The sequence below is a fragment of the Uloborus diversus genome, chromosome 7, assembly GCF_026930045.1.
Source record: "Uloborus diversus isolate 005 chromosome 7, Udiv.v.3.1, whole genome shotgun sequence".
NCBI classification, from domain to species: domain Eukaryota; kingdom Metazoa; phylum Arthropoda; class Arachnida; order Araneae; family Uloboridae; genus Uloborus; species Uloborus diversus.
The window spans coordinates 104644539-104666198 of record NC_072737.1 but is presented as its reverse complement, the minus strand read 5'-3'; the positions used below and the strand labels follow the sequence as shown (position 1 = coordinate 104666198).

Below are 21660 nucleotides of genomic sequence, written 5' to 3'. Positions count from 1 at the left end.
CGATAAATTTTTCTTTCATTCCGTTCATTATTTCTTGAGATACAGCAGTCACAATCATAGACTAATAATAAGAGTAGACCGAGCTATGGCAACCCTTTTGCTGCTCATAAACCAAACGATGTGACTGTTGGATATCCTAGCAACAGCGGGAGTTAATCGTAGCAGACGATTAACGCCAGCGAGAAATAAAATAAATAGAATTGATGGAACACGGAAGAATGATCTTTTATGGAGTCCGATTTGTAAATTTGTTATTCTAAGTTGTAAATATTTTGTTAATATAGTGAGTTTTTCGTTTAGATAGTATTGTGCATTTTCTTTAGTCAATTTCAATAACTCTCTAAGCAATAAAAGATGCAAGCGACCAAGAAGAATCGGCAAACGGTAAGATATTTACCTACAGTTTCAATTTAAGATACCGATTAGTACATTTTTGCGTTAACGCAAAACGTTTACGCCATTTCGTTCACGCCAACGCTGACAGCTCCAAATGAAATAAAAGTTACTGAAAACTGATCAAAAACTATTACTAATGTCAAAATAATGCATAACTAAAAGAAAAACAGTTCAATCTCTGCACCTGGAAGTTTTTTTTAATGAAAACACATTGTCTTAAAATACATATCGAGTGCCAAACTATAGATAATGCTGCCATCTAGCAACCATGCTGCCAAAGTCTTCGCCAAGCCCTTCCACTAGTCACATGATACATCTATGAACCAATTTTCTTCATCAGCAAGAATGAGAAAGCTCGGTCTACTCTTATTATTAGTCTATGGTCACAATTGACGACAAAAAACATTCTATAGCTCAACCCCCGTTTGAGTTATTAACACCAAAATTGAATCAGCACCTGTTCCTGTTAATGACAACATATGGACCAAATTTTGTTTGATTCCGCCAGTTACTTCCTGAGGAATAGCAAGCACGCGTAACTCGAAAAACGTCCCATTGCTCCACCCCCCTTACAGGAATTCGCGCCAAAAACCAATGGGCACATGGTTTTTGGCACGATATTTTACATAGGGGCACATATGTTTATCAAATTTCGTTCGATTTCATGCGGTAGTTTGTGCTGTAGAGTGGCCACAAAAAACTGGTCACACACAGACGTGACACACACACACACACACACACACACACAGACATTTTCCAAAAATAGTCGAAATGGACTCAGCACACCTCAAAACGTTCGAATCCGTCAAAATTCGAAATTCGAAAATTTGCACGAATCCAATACTTTCTTCTATATCTATATATATAAAAATGGAGTTTGGTAAATTTGTTCCCTAAGATCTCAGAAACTACCCGGCAGATTTGGCTGAAACTTTCACCGTTTGTTCAGTTTGGTACTGGGAAGGTTTATAGACCAGTTCGAAAAAAATCCGATTGATAGTTCCCTTTTTATTCCAATTTTAGTCCCAATTTTCGCAAAAATGCCCCAATATGGGGGTAGAAAAAAACGTGCACATATTAACATTATGTGTCTATCGAAAGCGCTAATTTTTCTGCTGAAGATACGATCTGTTCGAAGTTTCTAAGTTGTATAAAAAATGAGTTATGAGCTTTTTTGCTCCCTGTTCGAAGGCTTTCATCAACCCAAGTCATTATTTAGTGTGTCATCTCAACTGCCAAGAATTGTTGTATTGTTGAATATTTTTGCGTTTCGTCTGACATTTTGAGGCTTTTCTCAAGTCAAATCTTAAAGTAACGTTTTTCCACAAGATTGGCTAAAAATAAATGGATTTGGCTGATCATTTTACTTTTAAACGGAACTTATGTAATTAATGGTTTATTATTATTTTTTATGCTGATTGGACACTTGCTCACTATATCCAACCAACCAGCAGAAATATCGCCAGAGTTTTTTCAGAAAGATTTCAGTAGCTGATGCATTTCACAGTTTTTTCCACCGTTGCTGTTTTTGAGCCCAAAGACTACGTAATAATGTTTCTCAGCTTTCACCATATAAACAAAATATCGCCAATCAAAGATACTTAAAAAAAAAAAAAAAAACTGTGTAAAATAATTCAACAACTAAATTAGGCAAATCCATAAGCCGCATAAAAACTTCCATTAATTTTTCTTTTCGCACGATTTCAATCAATCGCCAAATTTTACTACTTATTAACACGCTTTTATTAGCTTCACCTGTATGTATGTATGTATGTATGTATGTATGTATGTATCTTGTAACGGAATCTTACAGCTCAAATTTCGCCCACTTCCTGCGATCGAATTCTTTTGAAATTTGCCACGCGACCTCAGACCCGATGACAATGCAATATTCTATAATCAAATTAATTAATTAACTCTTTTAATTGTTAGTTTCCTCCAATTTTAATCAATATTTTAGCATAAATCCAACAATGTGAAAAAGGAAAAATTTTAAAAAATACATTAAAAAATGCTCGCAAAAAGTATTTCAAAATATCTACAAAAACCTTTAAATTTTCTGCATCAGACAAAATTTGTTCCAATGTTCCAAGGTAATTAGAACATGAAATATAATTGTTTTTAACTAATTTCATGCCAAAATTTAGGTGAGCCTTCAATTGGAAATTCATTGCTGATCAGATCATTGTTGAACAAACTTTTATTCAAATGCATCTCAAATTTTCAAAGTAATATAAATATGATTTCCGCAAACATACATCGATGACTCACAGTAGCTTCCCATCGGGGTGTCCTTGTCTTAACTTTAAGATATTCCCCTCGCACTAGTTTTATAAATAATTTCGTCGCCTGATAATTCTCCAACATAAGACTAAAAAACAGAAAAATAAAATAATAGTTTAAAAAACTAAAAAAACACGCTTTTGTAGCAAAATGAACTAAAAAGTGAAAAATAATCTTTGGATGATAGTAGTTGACCAATCACTTAATTTTAATGTAATACAAAAAAGCGTGGGGGGGCTTCTTATCAGTTGTCTTTAATTTCTTCCATTTGTTGTCCAAGCAAAAATTAAATAGACAGCACCCCACGCTTTTTTGTATTACATTAAAATTAAGTGATTGGTCAACTACTATCATCCAAAGATTATTTTGGAAACATTTCGGATGAAACTGTTTAGCGCCATTTTATTTTGACCAAAAGTATCTCAGCATCTGGCAACAATATTTCTATAATAAAAATTAGTAAGGAGGGGGAGTATTATCGAAAGTGTCCCAAAATGATTCTCGCAAATTTGGTAAGATTTTAAACCGCATCAAGCGCCCACAAAAATTGAAATTCCCAAAATAACCAAAGCAAGTGTAAGGGGAACACGGGCGACTACATTTTTTAAAACATTTCGTACATCAATAGCCATACAGAGAAGGTTTTAGATTTAAAAAAAAAGTACTAACAGATAAATCTTTTTAAACATGTGAAGTTTTATTTCCAATTTCGGAAATTCTTCAAACTTGTATATGCTTAAATGTCGTGCTTTCGTTTCTAATGGAATACTATTTTGTTCTTTATACTTATTGCTATTTTAGTTTGATGAGTAAGAAAGAAGCTCGATTTTTAATCACGTCAAAAAGGTTTGTTTTAAATTCTTTCGCTTAAAACAGAAAACAAGGGCAAGTAACGATTGTTTCTCATAATTATTACTGACCCAGGCAACGCTGGGTATTTTTGCTAGTATTAGATATAGAAGAAAGTAAAAAGGCGTATCTCATCCCTTAAAATGCAAAAAGAACAAGGGAAACATTTTCACAATAACTATTTGCACGCAAAACCATCTTAATTTTTGTGTGATCCTACTTTAGTCGGCCCTTGGATGTTATTTAGTGGCTTGTGTTGATTATTTAACTAAACATTTTAAGCTTCAACGGAAATTCTATTGGTTTTTGTTAGCTTAATTTCATCATTTGGCGCAACTTTTGCTTTCAAACGTAACTTTTGGAATGGCTGTTGCTCTTAAGATTCTTTAAATTCTACTAATACGATGAAATGTGGTAGTATTTGTACCTACTTGTGGTAGGAACAGGTACAAGTCCTGCCACAACATGTTACCATTAATTTGCTCAATTATTTATTACACAAATAAATGGAAAAAAAATAAGCCCAAAAGCTAAAAAAAAAAAAAAAAGGTAAATATAGAAAGCTTGAAGGAAAAAGTGAAAACTTCGAATATTTTTGGAATATTGTACAAGGAAAAGTCAGTGCGATTTAAAATTGCATTCGATTGCGATTAAGCCTCTTTTCACGTTCAGTTAGACTTTTTGTTATACGAGTATTTCTGTCATCAATATTTCTTTAAGGTGTTCTTTTCCCTGACTGGATTAAGGTTTCAGTTACATGGCAAGTTGTCTACCGAGTTGCTCTGATATTAAACGCAAAATAAAAAATTTATACTCCATTAAAAAGTTAGCAAAAGTTGAAAATTGTGCACTGCTAATCAAGTCCACTCAATCGTTCTGAAATCTTAAAACGACGATTTTCTAATTAGCTGTTGCCATTCGACAGTAGGTTACAAGCTTAAATCCTGTACCTGTTACATTGGAAAATTACACAGGGCAACAGTCATTTTGGTGCACGGGTCTTTGGAGCTGATTTAGTACGAATTTGGTTCATAGAGTTAAAATATAACATCAGTTTTTGCATAGGAGCTCAAATTTCCCAGATATTGAACTTGAAATATACGTGACATAGGTTTAAGTTACACCCATAGATCAAATAAAATACTAAGCATGGAATTTTTATTCCTATTGTATGATACAAATAAACCAGAGCTCAATTACCAAACAGACCAATTAGGCTGTTGGCCATGGATCCCTGATTTTTAAGGGCCCAAAAAAGAATAAAATTGTAATAGTTGATTATTTAAGAAAATGAAAAAAGTCAAGGTATTCTTCTTGATTTGTTTACATTGTTTTAGATGTACAAGTGTATGATGCTCTGCCCCAACAACAAGTATTTTGAATGAGTGGTTCGACACATCTATATCCCTGAAACGACCACCCCTGATTCTCCATTATAGTTTATGTTTTTTTAGGTTTGACTGCAGAGGTCCCCCAAAAAAATGTTTGATTAGGGTTACCCTCTATAATAATCGAACCCTGAAAATACTACATACAAAGATCCAACTCGTCACACATCACACGAAGCGAATATATGCAAAGCAAGAACTTACAAGCTGACCTTAATTCGTTAAAGCATTGTTACTTAACTTGCCAGATATTTACTTCATGTAGTGAATTTTCCTGAGCGTAACTGAACTGCAGAATGACAATAGGACAAATATGCTGGAAGTAAACCTTGTTTTAGAAGCATATATTAGCTTTAGAAGTGTGCAAAATGGAGTTAAATCTGCATATTTTGGATAAAACAGCCGTACTTATCTGAAAAGGTAGAGCTGCTAGAGAAAAACTAATTTAATATTTCGATTCAGAGCCCCAAACATATCTAAAATCAATTTGCAAACTCTGGGCACCAAAGAAAAAATATTTTTTTGTTCCCCTGTGTTATATATCAGATTTTATTATTATTACTAATGTTATTTTAATCTACTTTGTTTTTGTTTTTTTATCATTAAGAAGCTGTTTATTTATATAGATTGTGACAATCTTCCATGATTTTTGCTTCCGGAGAGATTTAATGCCGAAAACCTAATATAAAGTGGACACCTTTAATATGGTTGTTTCCTTCAGTCAAAAGTACTTCTTCTAGTCACTAAAATTGATCGAATAAACTGAATAATAATATTCAACTTTAAATTTCTTTTTGAGCAATCACGATTGCTAATTGTTTTCATTTGACCGTCCTTGATGTCCGGATCCTGTTTCAACCCCACCGCTCTCTGCAGGCACAACTCCTCTGGTTCTGAGCACTAACCCCCGGTAGCCGCTTCTCCTGGTCGGTGGCATCCTTGTCCCAGACACACGCATACTCATACACTCATACACATACGTTCCTTTACACACACGCCAACGTGCATACGCACAGGTCTACGCACACACACAAGCCTACTCATACACAACTATGCACACGTAACCACCCAAGAGGAGGGGCAGGCTTGGAAGGACAAGAACCATTTCTAGAAACAAGTGAGTGGGGTAGTAATCAATGAGTAGGGTCCTGTTACACCTCTTGCTTGCGAAAAACATAATTTAAATTCAAAATTTTAGAATTCAAATTAATTTTAAAAATTCAAAAGTTATTTTATTTATTTTTATTTTTAATCTTCGACTTTTTCAACAAGATGCTTCTGCGTAAAATGTCACAGGTGAAGACAGTAATCTTGGAGTGCGTGGTTGTCTTTTCTGGCAATGTTTCTCTTTTTGATGATTTTTCACTGAGTAATTATTAGCGGATCATGAATTGTTAATTGAATAAAGTATTCATTTTTGTTCGTTTAGCACAATCCTGAAACTTTGTTCCGGTAACATTCGTGACTTTTTCACTTGTGACGACAGCAGCAAAAATGAAAACAGTGACTGAGCATCTTTTAAGATTATTCTTTTATGAGAGAAAATAATTTAAAATTAAGAAAAAAAGTAACTCACCCTGTCTTTCAGATTTTTTTTTTTTTTTTGAAAAATGGGAAATAACTCAATTATTATATTTTAGTAACTAAACAATCAATAATTTATACTCAGTTGTAATTAGACGAGTACCGTTTCCACGTGCCCCTTCTATAGCTACAAAGTCGCCTAACGTCGTTAAATACGACTCTTTGTGACTATCTTTAAATGAGTTTTCTTTTGTTTTGCTCCAAGCTTAATAAGTTTTAGACCGCAAACTTTTTGCTGAGTTGTTATTCCTTTTTTTCCTTCTGCGACTTCCAGCGGCCTTAATGCAATTACTGAGGAACTCAAGGGACCAACCCATTCAGTGGCTTGCGGCAATTTCATTTTCAACGTGAATTTGCCGAACTTGCTTTTAATTATGTTGGTTCAACAATCTGTACAAGGATGGCGCTGATTTGGTGAGAAGTCGTCTTCACTCTTACTAAAAATGTTATGCTGTTAAAAATAGCAAATGGATATTTTTTTCTTTTTCTTTTTGCAAGGTGGATTTTTTAAATATAATAAGGTGATGATATGGATAGTAGCATGCCGTTTTATTTTTTTTTTAAATATTTCTTTATAGGAACAATACAAGAGGGCATTAAAGTAGCACCTCTATTAACTGGAGTGATCGAGACTGGACTTTTGATTAACCGGAGTTCTTCAAAAGCTGGATCTCTCTCTTCTTCGATAAATCAAAAATTCTAAACAAAACATGTACCTAAAAATGGCTATTAAGTGACAGCAAAAACTTCGACTACGGCTCACAATATATTCACAATTACAAAAAGACTACTAAGAATGACATCTTTAACTTCATAACTATGATTATAAACGAATTTATTAACGTATACAACACAACCGAAGGAAGTATTGGATGCGCGAAAAAAAAAAAAATATTCACTCAAAAATCGAATTTAATTTCCATTTTGCTCACTCCGGAATGAATGTTGAGTTTTTTTTCGACCCGACCACACGTGCATATATACCTAAGAACACATACAGACGCACGAAATATCCATTTTGACGATTCCCGAGTTAAATACAACGAGTTTTCTCTTGACGTCTGTATGTACGTATGTATGTGCGTATGTATGTTGCATAAATCAAGAACAGTATGTCCTAGAAAATTCTTCAGCAATCAAACGATTAATGTAAGAAGTAAATCTTTATCAAACAGCTAGGCTTGTGGTCCTTTTCAAGAAGGCTTAAACCTAGATCTTTCTCATTTTACTGTAGGTAAAAAAGTTCATTTAGTTAATCTGAGAGTTCCCTGAAAGATATTTTAAAGATCATTCTTTAATTGACTTCTGATTTAGTGATAATAAAGATTAATGCACCCTAGGATCAGAAAAAGTTCAGCCAAACTTTTTTTTTGAGCATCTTTGTTCCACAAATATCCCATTTTCATAATTTTTTCAAAGTTGGTTGAAGCTCAACACAGAATAATCACAGTGTTTTTTTTTTTTTTTTTTTTTGGGGAATTTGTTTTGCCTTCATTTTTTAGCGAGCATTTTAGTTCGTAGCAATATTTGTAATTCTATATTTTGCAATTATATTTTCGTTCTTGTTATGAACTATGCAGCAGCATCAAATTAATAAACAACTCACAAATTTTATTGTCTGTGTGTAGTTGTGTGCGCGCACGTTTTTTTTTTCCTTGCTTGTTACTTATTACCTAGTACCCAAGAGGTTCGCCTACTGCTTTCGGGGTTTGGAAGGGAAAAGTTGGGAACTGATGAAATGTGCATCACTTATTAATTATTGCAACTCAAAACTTCAACAACAACGTCTATGACATGCAGTTTAGTCCATTGAGAAGAGATAAACTAGAATGAGTGAAGACATTCATTCGTGAAGGAAAGACCCCCAAGTCATGTGATAGAATTTAAAGAAAAACATTGGAAGAAATCAGGTTTCATTCGCTAGTTTCACATAAAACGTGTCAACCATTCGTCGTTGTTGAGTCATGTGACTTAAGCTCTTTACCCAAGCTTTTGCTTAGCCAACGATTGGACTAGCGCCCTCTATTTACAAATTCCTTCTCTAAGATTTATTCATGTATTATTGACACGAAAAACGAAGAAGCAAAAGTTGGAAGAAAGGTGACTTAGCTGCATTAGGATTGAGAAGGTTGCAAAGTCTTACCACCCTATACATCAGGTTAGGGTTCGCGCCAACTATAGTTTTATTTTAATACGATTGTGTTCGGAATGTTCGTCGAACGAAATCAAACGATCCACAAAGTGTCCTCTACTATGATCGATTGTGTCCTTTATGTTAAACACGTGATTAAAGCAGGAATTTGAACCTAAACTCGAGTTCTCGATATCTATGTTGAGTTATTTATTTATTTTTTGGACAATTGTCAGAGAAAGAAAGTATTCTTTGAATTTTAAGACAACGAATGAAAAATAAGCTGTATATCACAGTACAAAGTTCAATCAACTGTTTTAAATGATTTTTTCTTTCTTTTTTTGATGTGTATGTTAGACATAACTTCATAGATCAATTGTTTTGATGTTGTTTCCACTAATACCATTTGTGAGATCTAAGTACCTTTCGCGTAACAAGTACGAATGAGGGCAGACGGGAGCTACTACTGTGATTGTGATCCCCCTGTTCCCTAGACTAACTGTGGTGTACTGAAAAAGAACCATCTATCGCTTTGTAACTGTTATTCTTTTACAGGTCTGAAATATGTTTTTGAGCTATCAATTTTCCCTCTACTTTTGACCAAAGCCTGACGTCTATATCTTTTGACTTCGGCATCCGCTTTGGGATTGCTAGTTAATAGTCATGTGACCTTTTTTTTAAATTTTGTGAAAAACTAATACAAAAATAATCACACAACCTTGATTATTGTGTTAATATTCATCGGAAACAGATACATTTTGAAATTCCATCAATAACTCGAAGAGTTTTGAAATATTTTACCGTTTTTCAAGTTTTGGCATAGGAAACCACTCTTACGCCATAGCTACATCTCACATTTTGTCCCAACAGCAAAAGTGTCGCCTACTCGCAGCTTTTTTTGAAAACATGAAGTTTCGCATCTAGTCGTCATTATGCCATTGTCAAAGGAAATTGTTCCTTTTAAATAAAATCGAACATTTAAAATAAAAGCACCAGCCTTACTCAAACTAATTTACTCTCGTCTCTTTCTTTTCCCAAAAGTACAGAGCAAGCAGTAAAAGCGCTAACGTCCCATAAACGTAATTAAATGTTGCAAAAAATATACAAAGGCCAAATGTCAGTCCATGAACTGAAAAATGTTTAATATGATGAAGTCAGCAAACTGTGCAGTCAGTTTTACTTCTATTGTTAGTAAACTGTTTACGTTATCATTCATAATATTGTTATTACTTTTAAATATGCTGCATTTAATAACTGCACAAGAAGCTGAACAACTTCACGTAAATCAGAGAACTGCGAACAAAGCACATTGCTTGCAAACAAATACACAGGAAAGATTGACATCCGACAGAAAAAAATAATAATAATAATAATTTGAATTTTGACATCTGGAATTCAAATTATGTTTTTCGAAATCACATGTTTTTTTGCGTGTGTGCAGGCATGTGTGTGTGGGTATGTGTGTATGTAGGCGTGTGTGTTTGTGTCAGTACGCAGGCATGTGTGTGTGTATGTGTGAGTGTGTGTGTGGGTATGTGTGAGTGTTTGTGTTTGTGTCTGTGTGCAGGCGTGTGTGGGTATGTGTGTAGGCATGCGTGTGTGTATGTCTGCGTGTAGGATGGTTTTTGCTAGAGGAGCAGCACGAGACCCACGTGATAACAGGCCAGACAACTCCCCTCCCCCCCCCGCTTCGTTACGCCACCAGTCGTCGATCTTGGCGCGAAACTTTGAAAGCAGTGCAGTTTACCAGTTAAACAATAGTGCTTCTTGCTCTGGTTGAAATAAATGAAATAGGAAATATGTAACTTCGGCTGTACATTTTTGAATACAATACTGTTGGATTTATCTCATCCTTTCCAAGTACCGAATGTAGAGGCAATTAAAATATATATATATATAATATAAGTGTCTGCTGAGTGAAAGTGAGTCAGCGATTTCCGCTTCTGAACAACCTGCATGTGAAGAAAAAAGCTGGGCGCCTCATGGAATAAATTTTAAAGTTCGGAGGTAAGTACTTTTCTCAAATAAACAAATTTACATTTTATGCAGTTAAGATTACTTAAGTTTTCCTCCATTACACAAACAATTGTCAGTTTCCTTTCTGATATCTTTGTCTGTAATTTGTGATTTCAGTATACTGCTTTAATATTTGAAACGGTTAACTTGCAACTTTTTATTTCTTTATTTTTTCAACTTTGTACACGCATTTATTCGAATTGGATTTTCCAAGCTGACAATATACATATGTCAAAATTTTCTGCAAATATACTTGTTGCTATCAGAAGCAACGTAACTTGGTGTTGATATTCAGTTAATATGTAAACATGTTTATTGAAACAGGCTTTTAACTGAACTAATCTTATATTTTCCGTTTCGATTAAATTGTTTCATACGCTAGCATGTGTTATTTTGATCAAAAAACATTCCTTGACGGGCTTCCGTAGTTCTGAGATAGAAGATTAGATTTGAACGCCGGAGGTCGTGGGTTCGATACTCAAACATTTCCCCCCAACTACGCCCCTGCAATGTTATTCAAACAAGCTGGTTCTGTGCGTAAATTAAAATAAATATATATGGTTTTTTTTTCACTGTTGTCTTTAAGTTTTATGATATTTATGCACACATTGTGGTTAAGTTAACGGTATTCATAATTTCTGGGCTTGCGAAAGATTAATTTTGAGCAGTGGATACACAACGTGTTTTTGCCAAATGCTCTGTGCTTGTTTGTTTATGCTTAAAAAGGGCAAAATGTCTTGAACTACATATTTTTTGAACTCCTTGGGTTTTCTGTTAATAAGCTTTCAGGAACTCTGAAACTGTAACATAAATTGAATTAAGGAGCTGTCTATAAAGTATTATGCAAACTTTTGAACAAATTCCCCCCCCTCCTCCTTGTTACATGTAACGCTGTTCAACATGAGCATATTGTTATAAGCAACGCGTGATGTCACACTTCTTGTTATCCCCTCCCTTCCCCATGTCACAAAACTGTCACATTGATTTCCTAAAAGAGCATACTCAGCAAAATGTTGATCTAAATTTAACATATATGAGGTTTTAAGTATTAAAGAAAGTTGCTAAAATGGTTATTCTATGACAAGTTTTTTGAAAAAGGTTACTTTGTCATCAATTAATGCTTTTTAAAATAATTTTTCAAAAGCCTAAAATGATGAACTATTAAAGCCCCTCCCCCCCCCACACACAAGAATCATTAGCAGCAGAAAAAGCTGAAAATGGAAAAGGAGCCGAATTCAAAAAAAAAAAGTTGTTTAGATATTGAATACATTTTTTTTGATGTACAACATACAGTATTCATGATGTTGTATTATTCATTCTTTAATTAACGTTTTTCAAGTTGAATTCCTGTGTAATTTTTCGAGAGTGCCCACTGAAGGGGGGGGGGGGTCGGAATCATAGACTCATAGTAATGATAGCTTTTCAGCGGCTATAGTTATAAATAACTGTGCCCTTGAAATTTTAAGGGAGATGGAGATGTTTTCGGTTTTTTTTTTCTTTTTTTTTTTTGAAGTTTTTATAATTGAAGGGGGTAGGGCACCGTCTACTTTGGGGGATGGCACCCAAGCATTCACGTCTTTTTAAAAGCATAAATTTGCTCAGCTAAGTTAACATTAATAATCCGGTATTATGTACTTTAATTTGATCTTATGTCTTTGAAACATATTGCAGTCATGTTTCCCGTTTTCTTAAGTAAAAATGTTTATTTATTTTTTAAAATTTCATTTAATTCTTATTCAGATACAATAGTAATATTATTTTTTGTTTTGATGTAATTGTAAAATGGAAGTTCATTTATTTATTTGAATACTTCTTAAGACTTAATGTTTCAATACAATATATGAGTAGTTAAAATGCGATTAGTTAAAAAACAATTTCTAATGAAAAATAAAACTGTGTTTATTTATTACTTTGTTTTAACATGATTGTAAAATAAAATCGTGTTTAGTTATTTGAATACTTTGTAAGACTTATAAATGTTTTTATGTCAAATACTATGAATTAAGCTCAGTGTATTTTTTAATGTTTGATTATCGGTTCCTTTTTATGTTTTCAAATGAAAAAGTAGAACTTATAATGCTACTAAAATAACAGAAGTCAATAATAAATAAACCAAATAGTTTTATTTAACCAAAATATTAATCGAAGTGCTCACTTCCCAATATCATTGTGGATCGACAAACGATGACGTCATTTGCTAGTTGGATGGCCTTCCTATCTCGAAGGCCTCGAGCAGCATCAGGAGACCGGTCGACGGTAGTGCTGCAGAGGAAGGCGGGGGGGAAAATAAAATCATAGGAATTCAAAACAGTCAAGTGAGAACAATAAGCAATCATGATTACTGAAAAAAATCTCTCAGAGCTCCCGTGGGAATCGAACCCAAAACCTTCGTGCTATGCTCAGGTAGCTATCAGAACAAGCGCTTTCCTCCGCTCGGCCACGGAGGCCTCATCCTTGGTTTTAAGTACGGAAATCGGGTTTGAATTATCAGTCAAGGGATCCCTTATGACGGCATGGTTGGCTTAGAGACTTACGCTCATCTGGTCCTCCTGCCTCCGTGTGTGGTCTGCGATGTAGTGCACGGACTCCATGGCCCGTTGCAAGTCGGGACAGAAATGCAGGCGGCGGGGCGGCGGTGGCTCCTCCTCCTTGGGCGGCCCATGGATTCGGCAGCCACTGTAGTGGGGGAGGTCGTCGTAGCTGGGACAGCGGGTGCCACTCCCTGCATACTCCCCAGACTGGAGTTCGGTGCCGTTGCAGGTGCGAACCATTACCTGGAGAAAAAAGGCAAAAATTCATAAAAAATATATGTGACAGTTAATAAAACAATACATCTAGTTTCAAATTTCCAGAATATCCCGTAGTCCGTCCGTCCAGAATGTACGTTATTGTCATGGCAGAGCCTGCCCAGGTACACTTGCATTAAGTAAATCCAGGATTCTACAAAACACCATACCAGAAATTATCACTGGCCACCTTAAATGCCTTAGATATGAACTGCATCGCAAAATGTTTTCGATCTGTATTAAATGCACTACCGAATAAGCATTCCCAATCGCATTCACGCTTGTCTGGGTCCAGATACCGATAACCTCTTTATAGTATGCCTTCCACTTATTTTTAGTTTTCTGAGCACTTCTAGGCTCATGGACAGAGTCTAACCAGGAACTAGTTCAAGTAGGATTATAAACGAGAACAACAGCACATTGAATTGAATATTGACCATCGTTGCGACGGAAAACAATTTTCTGAAGAAATATTAATTTTTTGTCAACCCTAATAGCCCAATGACTGAAGGAGAATCTTTATGTGAAAGTTGTGCTGTCGCATAACAGCCACGCAGCGTCACTAATTTCATCAACAGTTTTCTGAAACTTACGAATGTTAGTTGGCACAAAGTGACGCTCTATTGATCACCTCAAACACGTCACAATGTGACCAGTCTTAAATTAGCAGTTGCCACGACGTCACACTGAAGTCTCATGAGACATGTCACAAGGTGACTTCTGTGGGTTGTCAAAATTTTGTGCCTTAGTGGTTACGTCCCCGTAACTTAGTTCGTAAAACTGTTCCATGGTAGGAGAGTTAAGAAAACATCAATTGTTTGACATCGCTTTAGAGAAGCAGAAATGTATAACGTGTTTCATGTGCAGATGGAAAAGTTTCAACGAAATGATCTTTGCAATAACTTCTAAGGAAAGCATTGTAAAACCATCAAACGAATATTAGCATCAACCACATGCCAAAAAAAAAAAAAAAAAGAAAAGAAACATGCAAGTTTGTGTTATCAAAACTTCATATTTATCTTTACTAATAATAAAGCTGAAAGTCTGTGTCTCTGGATGTCGATGTTTCTGTATGCCTGTTACGCGCACAGCATAGCTCTTAGACCGTTTGGGTGATCTTCATGAAAATTGGCACATATTTAGTTCTCAGCATAGGAGTGCGTACCTCGAAGCGATTTTTCGAAAATTCAATTTTGTTCCTTTTCTATTCCAATTTTAAAAACATTTTACCGAGCAAATAATCATAACATGGACGAGCAAATTGTCATATCGTGAAGTAGCAAATTATCATAACGTAGGCGAGCAAACTACCATAACATGGGCGAGCAAATGAGCATAGCAAATTGGCGAGAAATTCAGTATCCATTATTTGTAAATATACAGGCTAACCAAATGACCTTTTTATTTTTCTTCTACGGGCAAAGCCGTGCGGGTACCGCTAGTTACTTTATAAAACAAACTACTACTTTATTTGCTCAGTAAAATTAAAACTTACTTGCTTCTTGAAAATATCTTTTCTTAGAGGAAAAGACATGCATTATAGGCAGCTTTTAATTTTCATAAACTTAGAGGATTTTTATATTTCTAAGCTTGCAGGAACATTTTTTAATCACAAAAGGCATTTACAGAAAAGATTTCTTCAAAATTTCACTTGAAAGATATTACTTGCCATTCTCTTTGTTAATCTTATAACAGATGCTATGCGGCATCAAAAATCGATATTTTTCTATTCTTTTTAATGTCTTTTCTTCCGCTCTTTCCCGTCTTCCCTTAGATCGTCTCATTACAAGTTTTGTACGAGAAGCATAGAGACGATATTTTACGGCATTGACATAAAAAATTACTCATTTATGCCCGGATATTTACGGTAGTCCTCGTCTTTTTCTGAAAAATGGAACAGGCTTTTGCATCAATGTTAAATGCAGATTTTTCTAATTTGCAGGATAGGCAGTAAATTTGAGTCACAAAATCAAGATAATCGTAGACCAAAAATAGCTATTTAACTTGAAAAGATTTATCAAAATTTGAATTAGTGTTTATACTTTTAGAACTCAGAACTTTAAAACTGAACATCAGAACCACTAAACAATGTAAATGCATCCAAGCTATTTCTGTAGGTTAACCCTAAATAGATGAGGCTAAATATATACTTTCCCACAAGAATTAGAATTTTACATCAAAATTGAGCCAAAAAAAGCAGAATAAAAGATGAGAAACAAAACAGTCAAGCAGACAGAAATCGGAACAGTTATGTCGTCTAAAAGACTTGGGAATCTTACTTAATTTGTAATAATTCTACTTTTCTCGTCAATGACTTGTCGAATACATTGCCTCCTTTCGTGCACCAAGTGGTGATTGCCGAAAGTAATTGTAAGGCTTATGTGAGCAGATGGCGAATGGTAGAAAAAATTATCTTTTCCTTTCCTACAGCTTGAAAATATTTCTTTTACCGTTTTCACTTCTTTTACTTCATTTTCTTAAAACAGTTGCATTCACATCTGTTCTCAATGTTCGTAAAACCTTGAAACAGAAATGTGGAGAAGAAACATTAGATACGCGTGTATTATATAAAAGCTTGAGTTGAAGAGCAATATAGTAGACAAACCACGGATAAAGCAGTCAATTTCAGGATGGAATTTGGTCACGACTGTTTAGCGGACTATCGCTGTCGTATTGATGTTTTTACCAACTTCAATTACCTACATTGTGGTTAAAATGAGAAAATGGACGAGTTTCATATCGGGGGACCCCGGCGCTGCATGGAGACTCTGAAGTTAAGAAGTGCTGAAGTGCTATAAACCAAAAGATGAGATATTGACTTTTCCCGTTTTATTGCTTTCTTGTTTATTAAAAATTTGTCTCATTATCTACCATTGGACATTTGAAAAAAGAAAAAGAAAAACATTTTTTCCCGGTGACGTAACTGTTCCAGTTTTCAAATTACTCTTGTTTATGGAGAACAACTTTATTTTGCACTGGGAGTGAATAAGGTCGCTTTGTTAGTTTCGAAACAAATTTTTAGTGTCTTTTAAAAAATTTTTAATCGTAATTTCGCGCTATAGTGATGTATAATTTACTTTTCATACATTTGTACAAAGTTTTTTACGTTCTTTTTTTTTTACAAATTTCCTGCAAGGTACTTCAACGTTAAACAGATTATACAATGTATCCCTTTTTAACTATGAAGATACCATAAAAAGAAATACTTTTTAACTGAAATATAACAGATAAACCCAACGTATAAAGTGTAAAACATCAAAAAAATTGCCAGATTTTTGTTTTGAGGTTACGAAGAACCACTTTTGCAATGTAAAAAAGTGAACTTATGTATGAAAAGATATGTGATAAAAGCCTTAATGAAAGCTTCAATGAAAGCCTTATGTCGGATACCGTAAACCTCAATTTTGCCTTGACTTTTGAGCTGAAGGTTAAAAGATAAAAGCAAAGTATGAAATACAATATTGCAAACAAGAAGTTCTGTCCAGAACTAAACGAGCCTACTTTCCCATATACCCATACTACTTTCTACTACCTGATCAATATTCTCAAAAATAGCTAAAATCGCAAATTGTTTCAAACATATTTTTTTAATATCATAATAAGCTGATTTCTAGGAATAAAATATTCCTCACTCATCTTTAAAAAAAAAAAAAAGCACCTTTCAAACAAAGCAGCTAATACACTTTTTTCCATTAAAAAAATTCTTTAACAGTTTTCAAAACGAAAAAATAATAATTAAAATTAATAAGCTTATTGAAATAAATACATCATATTAAAAAATTGTTTCTTTTTCCCCTGTTGCCGAAAATAATTTTTTAAATGAATTAATGCAATTACCAAAATAAATAAAAACAATAAAATGTCAACTTAAAGAAATAATTTTCATTGTCAAAAAAAAAAAAAAAAAAAAAAAAATCGTCTGCGTATATTTTTATGCAGAAACATGAATGACTTCGAGTTTATTCGCCGAAAACTGAATGCCTAAATTAAAACTTTAGCGTGAAAATAAAAACAAGTCATATCAACAATAATTAGTTCACAGTTAAAACCATAGCTGAGAAGTCAATCTCATTTTGGGATAAAGGAGTCGGAGTCGAATATCCAAAAATCGGAGTCAGTCATCTATCCTCCGTGTATAAATTTTTGCCAAAGCTACGAAGTCAGAGTCGAAGTCGGGGAGTCGGAGTCCGATTAATTATCGGGCACAGGAGTCGAGTCGGAGTCAGGTGCCCCTAAATTCTCGGAGTCGGAGTCTGGAGTTTGGCGTCAAGAGCTGTTTCCAACAAAATTTGTTTGAAGTAAATCCGCCTTCAAGTACGGAATCTACATTGACTTTCAGTTTCCCCGTAGGCGCTAATGTTAAGGGATTTGAACTGTTCAAAATTGAACGGAAAATTGTTCAAATCAAAAAGATATTTTATATACAAGTTTTTCATCAAAAGCTTTTTCCTACAAAGTTTGTTTGAAGCAAATTCGCCTCACAGTTCGGAATTGCCTTGAATTTCCCCGTAGGTGCTAATGTTAAATTTTTTTGAACTGTTCAAAATTGAACAAAAAATAGTTCAAATCAAAAAGTGAAATATGGGAATGAGGTGTACTCGCCGAGATCTTTCGAACAAAAAAAAGTTTGTTCGAATCGGACTATTCATTCAAAAGTTATTAGGGGGGGGACAGACAGACAGACCGACAGACAGACCGACAGACAGACAGACCGACAGACAGACAGACCGACAGACATTTTTCCCCATCTCAATACCCTACTTTCCAATTTTTAATTTTTCAATATTTATTTAATTATTTTACTTATTTTTGATTTTTTTTTTGTTTTTCGCGATATTTTTAAGATGCATTAAGCCTTCTTTCATGCTTTTTTCTTCTTTTTCTGACTTTTACTGGGAAAGTAGGCTAAAAAGGGGCCAGATATTTTTTGGGGGTTACAAAAAACCAATTTTGCAATGTAAAATAAGTAAGCTTATGCAAGAAAAATCATCCGACAAAGACTAACTTCAATGAAAGACTTCTGTCGGATATCGTTAAGCTCACTTTTTTGCCTTGACTTTTGAGCTGAAATGTAAAAGATTAAAACAACGTATAAATGCAAAATTGCAAAAAGAAAAAAAAAAGCAAGATGCGTGTTTTGGTGTTACAAGGAACCAATTTTTCAGTGTAAAAGAACTGAGCTCGTACATGAAAAGACATCCGACAAAAGTTAACTTCAATGAAAGACTTGTGTCTGCTACCGTTAAGCTCACCTTTTGCCTTGAAAATGGTGTTCCTTGCTAACTCCAAAACTCGCGTCTGCATTTTTTTTTTTTTTTTTTGATGAATTTGTTCATTTCGTACATAGTTTTTATCTTGTACATACCATAACAACATGATACGCATAAAAAAGGTTTGTTATAAAACCCAGTTTGTTTCTATATCTTGAACGTTTCATACCCCAGATGTTTTCGCATATCTTTCGCGTGAGCTCATGGAGCTCTGCCTTTCAGCGAGCTTGCACGCCATCTCTCGTGCCTATTCTAATGTCTGTTTTTCCGGTAGCATCCCTTGCTTCGGATGAGGATTAAGATGTTGAGAGGCGATGAGTAATGACCTCAGAAACGGACCAGAGAGTTCTTTTCATTCCATTTTTATTGTGATGATGAGAAACCGGAAAAGAATGTCTGCCGTCAGCTCTCGTACGATCCTACTGTTGGGAATAAATCATTCTGGATGGTTCTTTGAGTAATTATGAGGAACTGCTTACTTTTGAAAAGTTGATGAGTAATTACCTTTCTTGGGAGGTCTCATTTATCAATCTTGTTACACGGAATTATAAATAAAATAAAACGCAAAAAATGCTTTTTTTTATTTGTACATAGTTAGGTTTTACTGTTACAGACATTTGAAGCTTCGACTACATATATTAAGGTAATTGTTACATCATGCATCTTTTAGTTTTTAAGTCAGTTCTTTGAGCAATTATGAGGAGTTACTTACTTTTGAGCATAGTAACATTTAAGAAAGACATTGTTTATTTGTATATGATTATGTCTCCCCGAAATAGTCATTTGAAGATTACTACACGTAACGAGGTAATTGTAGCATTATTTAGTAACAGTAGTTATCCCCTTTTTCTGTTTTGTATGGGGTTCTGTTTGTGGGGAATTCGTAATGCAAAAAGGGAAGTGAAGGGAGCGGAAAGTCGGACGAACGCGACCTGATGAATGTTCAACGTTTTGTGTTGTATGATATGTAGGTATTGTTCTTGTCTTACTGTTTGTTCTAATATAAGTATATTTTAACCAAGCGTCGCAGAGACTTTCACATACGTTACGTTTTCGTTTTTCTATCGTGTAGTGCCTAATCTTTTTAGTGGATTGAGTTTTCAAGGTTAATTGAAAAATAAGATTTATAGTTCGGCATAGAAGGATAAAATGACGAATTCAGGCTGTTTCCTTGTAGGTTCTTCCAAATTTTACCTAAAATTTAGCATTAATACTTTAGATATAGCACTCACAATGAACAAGAAAGAAAGTTCGAGTGCCCACCCCTTTTTGAGCTATTAGCGCCAAGATCAAATCGGCTCTTGTACCCTCTAAAATCTCCCTGTAGATCAATTTTTGTTTGACTGCCATCATTAGCTCTCGAAAGTAAGTACGCAATCATAGCAGCGACAAGTAAAAAGAAAAACGTTCGATTGTTAAACCCTACCTTGAGGAATTTGTGCCAAAACTAATGGTCACAAACTCAAATGTGGGTATATATGCGTACTAAATTTCGTTTTGTTTTATGCAGTAGTTTTTACTTTAGAAAGGCCACAAGAAACGGTCCCACGCATACAGACACACAAAGAGGCAGAAAAACAAACAACCAAAAATGTTCAAATCGAACTCAGCACACCTCAAAACAAGCAAATCCATATAAATTTGAAATTTGAAAATTTTAGCGAATACAATAGTTCTTTCTGTGTATTAGATACAGAAGAAACTGTTAAAAAAGGAGGATTCCCAAGTCATTAGTTCTCTTATTTCCTCAGATTCCCCTCCAAACACAATCAAGTCAGCAAGATTGCCTCCATATTAGTAAACAATTCATGTCAAACAAATAAACAAAATTGCATGCAGACACGTGTTTCAGGGATTCAAGGAACCCTTTTTCAATGTAACAAAATGTGAAGTACAAGACGAAAAGTCATCCGAAAAAAGCTCACACTTCGCGGCATTGAAAAAGGGCTTCTCTGAAACTCCGAAACACGCAATTGCTTACTACTGTTACTTTGTTTCACAAAGGTATTTTTTTCATTTCTCACTCCTCCATAGCCTGTCAACTCTCAATCAAATGTTATCTCTTAGACATCAGCTGCTTTGACACTTCTTCCATAGGTCCTACTCCCGCCAGGGACGGATCCAGAAAGTTTTCAAGGAGGGGGGGAGGTTGATTTTCTAGCTGACCTCTTATGACCTATGTGATTTACACATGCTTGGGGGGGGGGGGGGAGGGGTGCGGAGGTCTGCAACAGAATTTTAATCTACAAACTTTAAAATATAGAGATTTACCCGGGTCCTCGAAATTATTCCATTCCGTGGAAAGAGGTATTCTAAAAGTGCGTTTTAGAACTTCAGTTTCGTAATAATTTCACGGAATGTTTCAAAACCCATACCTTCTAACATCAACAAAAAAAAATTGAAAATTGCGCTTTTTTGCAACCTTAGTTTAACAAAATTATCAGAGGAAAGTCACTGAACCCATCTTTCTCCTTAACCCGATGTGTATACAATCGCGTCTTTAAGACTTGAATTGCACAAAATACCCGGGGAAGTCTTCCTAACTTCTTCTCTCAACCTCGCCAAAGATCGTCAAAAATTGCCTTTCTGAAACTTCAATTCCGAAATGCTTCCTGAAGGGAGATTAAAACTCTATTCCCTTTCTTAACATCATCAAAGAGAGCTTACACTTGCATTTTAGGACATCAGTAATAAAAGTAATTCAGCGATAAAGCTAATTTGTAATTCGATAAGTTACAGCTGCAGTGTCCCTCATGGGAGGGGCGATCGCCCCCATCTCCCCTCCCTTTTATCCGTCCTTGATTCCCGCTCAGCTCTTTCGCGATTTCAGATGGCCTATAAGAAAACACTAAGAATGCAAAGGAAAAAGCTGCCTTCTTACCACTATTCTACAAACCCAATTATGTCAGAAGCACTACCTCGAAATAAGCTAACTGCTCAACTGCTCATACACATCC

General features: G+C 34.8%; 1 protein-coding gene across 2 annotated transcripts in view; it reads right to left on the bottom strand.

Moving 5' to 3' along the window:
• Window positions 1-21660, bottom strand: part of LOC129225851 (acetylcholine receptor subunit alpha-like) — a 271447-nt gene that overhangs the window by 7401 nt on the left and 242386 nt on the right. For both annotated transcript variants that reach the window (XM_054860372.1, XM_054860373.1), the window contains exon 8: window positions 13182-13421. In XM_054860372.1, coding sequence (XP_054716347.1) covers window positions 13182-13421 — 240 coding nt within the window. The remainder of the gene's footprint in view (window positions 1-13181; window positions 13422-21660) is intronic.